The sequence below is a fragment of the Bison bison genome, unplaced genomic scaffold (genome assembly GCF_000754665.1).
Source record: "Bison bison bison isolate TAMUID 2011002044 unplaced genomic scaffold, Bison_UMD1.0 scf7180017864389, whole genome shotgun sequence".
Lineage (NCBI taxonomy): Eukaryota > Metazoa > Chordata > Mammalia > Artiodactyla > Bovidae > Bison > Bison bison.
Genome location: NW_011494961.1, coordinates 6912378 through 6916752, shown reverse-complemented (window position 1 = coordinate 6916752; position 4375 = coordinate 6912378). Strand labels below are relative to the sequence as shown.

Sequence of the window (4375 nt, the reverse complement as noted above, 5' to 3'; positions counted from 1 at the left end):
AAGCCAAGATGGAAAGAACTGTAAAGGTAATCTGGTGAGCAAGCTCAGCTCAGCTTAGCCAGTGGCTGGTCTTCAGTGGGTCATCAAGAACTTCAGTATGAAACCAAATTCAAATTTCCTCATATTTTTCCCCCAGAAAAGGAATGTTATTTTCCCCCCCAATTTTAAAGCCTTTGTAGCACTTTCAGCTCTCCTTTATATCTTCTGTTCCTAGATAAAATACTTTCAGAGGCTACGCAGGGATGAATATAAGGCAGGAATTCTCTGAGTGGACTCCATGGACCTCCATGGGTTTGGTTTGATGGTGTGCAAAATGTCGAGTGTGCTTTTCGGAATCATGGCTACACAGATGACTGTGAAAATAGCTCTCTTAAGAGATCCTCAAAGAGTATGTGATTCCCACATCTCATCATGTAACCGTTTGTTCAGGATCTTGAAAGACTGTGCCAGGGCCGGTTATATTAGGCTTTTCCTATTTTGAGACTCCAGACTCAATGTAATGAACCTAGGGAGAAATGCTGTGTCCCTTCTCCTGGGAGGGCCAGTGAAGTACTGACAAAAAGAATTCAGTGGAATTAGTTGGGATGAGACTTTAGGTAAACCTGGGTTCTTCCTGTTAATTGTGGCCCCCTGCTTACATGGGACCAGTAGATGAGAGCCATTGCATAGAACGGTGATCTGGAAGGCTGGGTTTCAGCCAGAGTAAAACTGCTGGGGAATGTTCCCAAGTTTAGGTAAAGGACCCCTGTCAGCATTGAGAAGGCTGAAGAGCAGAGCGTGGGATGTCTTGTCCTTGTCAAGAACTTTCCATGGGCTTTCCTTAAATGGCTATATCTTTTCAGGGGAAATAGTGCTACTTTATCCCAAGAGTAATTTTGATATGAAAATCTATATTTGAAAGAATAAACTGTGACAGTTTAAATGGTGGCTTTCGGGATAATTGAACTTTCTTTTTTTTTTTGCTTTCTATATTTTTTAAAAATTTTATTTTTAAACTTTACAATATTGTATTGGTTTTGCCAAATATTGAAATGAATCCACCACAGGTATACATGTGTTCCCCATCCTGAACCCTCCTCCCTCCTCCCTCCCCATACCATCCCTCTGGGTCGTCCCAGTGCACCAGCCCCAAGCATCCAGTATCGTGCATTGAACCTGGACTGGCGACTTGTTTCATACATGATATTATACATGTTTCAATGCCATTCTCCCAAATCTTCCCACCCTCTCCCTCTCCCATAGAGTCCATAAGACTGTTCTATACATCAGTGTCTCTTTTGCTGTCTCGTACACGGGGTTATTGTTACCATCTTTCTAAATTCCATATATATGCGTTAGTATACTGTATTGGTGTTTTTCTTTCTGGCTTACTTCACTCTGTATAATAGGCTCCAGTTTCATCCACCTCATTAGAACTGATTCAAATGTATTCTTTTTAATGGCTGAGTACTACTCCATTGTGTATATGTACCACAGCTTTCTTATCCATTCATCTGCTGATGGACATCTAGGTTGCTTCCATGTCCTGGCTATTATAAACAGTGCTGCGATGAACATTGGGGTACTTTCACCCCTTGTCAGAGTAGCAAAAACTGTCTTGCTGCAGTCAGTTATAGCAGGCAGAGGTGTGAGATACCCTACTTATTGCTCATGTATTAATGATACTACAATTTATTTCCAAAAATTACCTTCTGACTGTTTTGCTGTTGCCATGGTGTAGATGTCAGTGAGTGTGCTTTTCGGAATCATGGCTACACAGATGACTGTGAAAATATCCCTGGATCCTATTACTGCACATGCCCTGAGGGATATGTCCTGCTTCCTGATGGGAAATGGTGTCACCATAAGTCACAAGTGTTAACTACTTTATTCCCTCCATTTTCAGGGTTTATAATGTGTCTATGGTCTGGCTTGGTGGCCTTTGATCAGTAGTATATATCAGAATTAACTTGGAGTTTTATCTTGGTTTGTTTTTTAAAAACGTAAGTGACTAGACGCTACCCAAGACTTGTTAAATCAAAACCTCCATTAAGCATGTACTTATATATTTTACTGTTTATCTATTTTATTATATTTCATTATATATAGCTAAAAGATAAGCATATAAAAATATAATCATAGTACACTATTACATCTAAAAAACTGTTTTCAAGTTATCTTAAAAATATTTTTAAGTAGTTGATTTATTTGACTAAATATGCAAACAGGTTCCTTGTGTTGTGTTAGCAAGTATTTACTGAAGAAACTATATTTTTTTTCCTGCAGAATTTCTCATACTCTGGATTTTATTGAACATACTTCTATGATGTCCCTGTCTTCTGAACACTTGTAGCCAGATCTGCAGTCTTAATCAGATTAGACTTTGAAATTTTGACAATAATGCTTCATTGGTATGTTTATACTCCCATCAGGAGACACATAACATCTGGTTGTTTCGCTTTTTGACATTTGTTCTAAACTGGGGGCAGTTTTACTGAAGAAAAAATATGCACGATTTACTTTTCACCAGTCCGTTCTGGCGTTCTTCTAGTGATATCAGAATCACCTGGGTCAATAATAGGCAGCGTGCATGTTGCCAGCCCTTTTCAGTCAGTCCCCACCAAAGTCCTCCTGCCCAGCATCACTAATGCCAATAGAAAGACACCTAGTTTGGTTCAGCAGCAAAGGAAAGCCTTATTTATCAGAGATTGGAGAAATGTGAGCTGACCTGCATAGTTCTGGCTCCCCCAATAGGCAGGGCTGCTTTATAGGGTTCTCAATAGCAGGGTAGGGGGTAGAGTTTCCACTGGGCCTCCTGGCTGCGGTAGTGCTCACACTCCAGCTCTCTCTGCTGGTCTTAGGGTTTGTGTACATGGCCTGTCTCTACCATGTTGAACTGAGCTACTGAACACAGTACTTCTGCGTGAGGTCCCCTGCAGTCCAGGGAGCTGCAGTATCAGGCACAGTAGTTCTTCACTGGGAACCCTAATACCATATGTTATGCACAAGGCCCCCTATGGGCAACTGAAAAAAAAATAGCTCAAAGAAGAGTTTGTGTATGTGCTCAGTTGCTAAGTCATGCCTGGCTCTTTGCAACCCCATGGACTGTGGTGCGCCAGGTTCCTCTGTCCGTGGGATTTTCCAGGCAAGAAAACTGGAGTGTGTTGCCATTGCCTTCTCCAGAAGATCTTCCCAACCCAGGGATCGAACCCACATCTATTGCTTGGCAGGTGGATTCTTTACCACTGTTCCATCTGGTAAACCCAAAGAAGAGGTTAGACCTTATTACCTAGATTCTTTCTTATCCCCCCCAGCACCTCCAAGGACCCCTGTGGGCTTTACCAGTGACATACATGCTGTGGATTTTCAACATTCTGCTCCCAATTCACTATCACTGCCACTGCAGTGGTGGCCACCAGTTTTGACCAACATGGTATAGTACTCTATTTCAGATTTCCATTTGTTTCGGGCATTTGGCATTTGTTGGTAAGGATGACTGGTTTCTTCTTACCTTATCTGAACATTTTCAGAGTCTGCTTGTACCTGCAGCACCGACTTTCCACTTGTTATAACAGGTTGGAGCCTAGAACTGATCGACTTCAGCAACTTTTGTGTCTTCTTTTGGATCACCATCTTTCTGCCATAGGTGCGGGACTGCCCCTAACCAAGAGCAGCTGCCACAATGACTGGGAGCAAGAAAGAGCCTAGTCGTCTTTCAGGGAATGGTTGTAGCAGCCGTGAACACTCATTTCCTGGTTCCATTATTTTATCAAGGGATTTGAATGGTGATATCTAGTTCTTATATTTCTTTTAAATTATTAATTATAATACTTTTATAAAGAAAATGTACTCTCATTAACTATTTGGTTACTTCAAGTTACGATTCTTACAGATAAGGCAGTATAAATCTTGGATTTTTTTTTCTTTATTTAGAATAATGGCTTGGTTCTTTAACACCTTTCAAAGGTGCCTTATGTGTTTTTTAATTTTATTTTTTATTGAAGTATAGTTGGTTTGCAATATTATTTTGTTTCAGGTGTTCAACTAAGTGATTCTCTTATATATGTATATGGGCTTCCCTGGTGGCTCAGACAGTAAAGAATCTGCTTACAATGTGGAAGACCTTGGTTCGATCCCTGAGTTGGGACAACCCCCTGGAGGAGGGCATGGCAGCCCACTCCAATATTCTTGCCTGGAGAATCCCATGGACAGAGGAGCCTGGCGGGCTACAGTCCATGGGATCCCAAAGAGTTAGATACGACTGAATGACTAAGAATGCTCTTCTATTATAGTTTTTTGGGTATTGAGATATGAAATACAATTCTCTATATTTTCTGTTTATCTATTTTATATATGGTGGTATGCATCTGTTAATCCCATGTTCCCAGTTTATCCC

The 4375-nt window shown here is 40.9% G+C and overlaps 1 protein-coding gene across 1 annotated transcript in view; it reads left to right on the top strand.

The window, feature by feature from the left end:
• EGF (epidermal growth factor) overlaps positions 1-4375 on the top strand; it is a 99995-nt gene that overhangs the window by 43724 nt on the left and 51896 nt on the right. Inside the window, 1 exon segment of the mRNA XM_010858536.1 lies at positions 1721-1854. Within this exon segment, the coding sequence (XP_010856838.1) occupies positions 1721-1854 (134 nt within the window).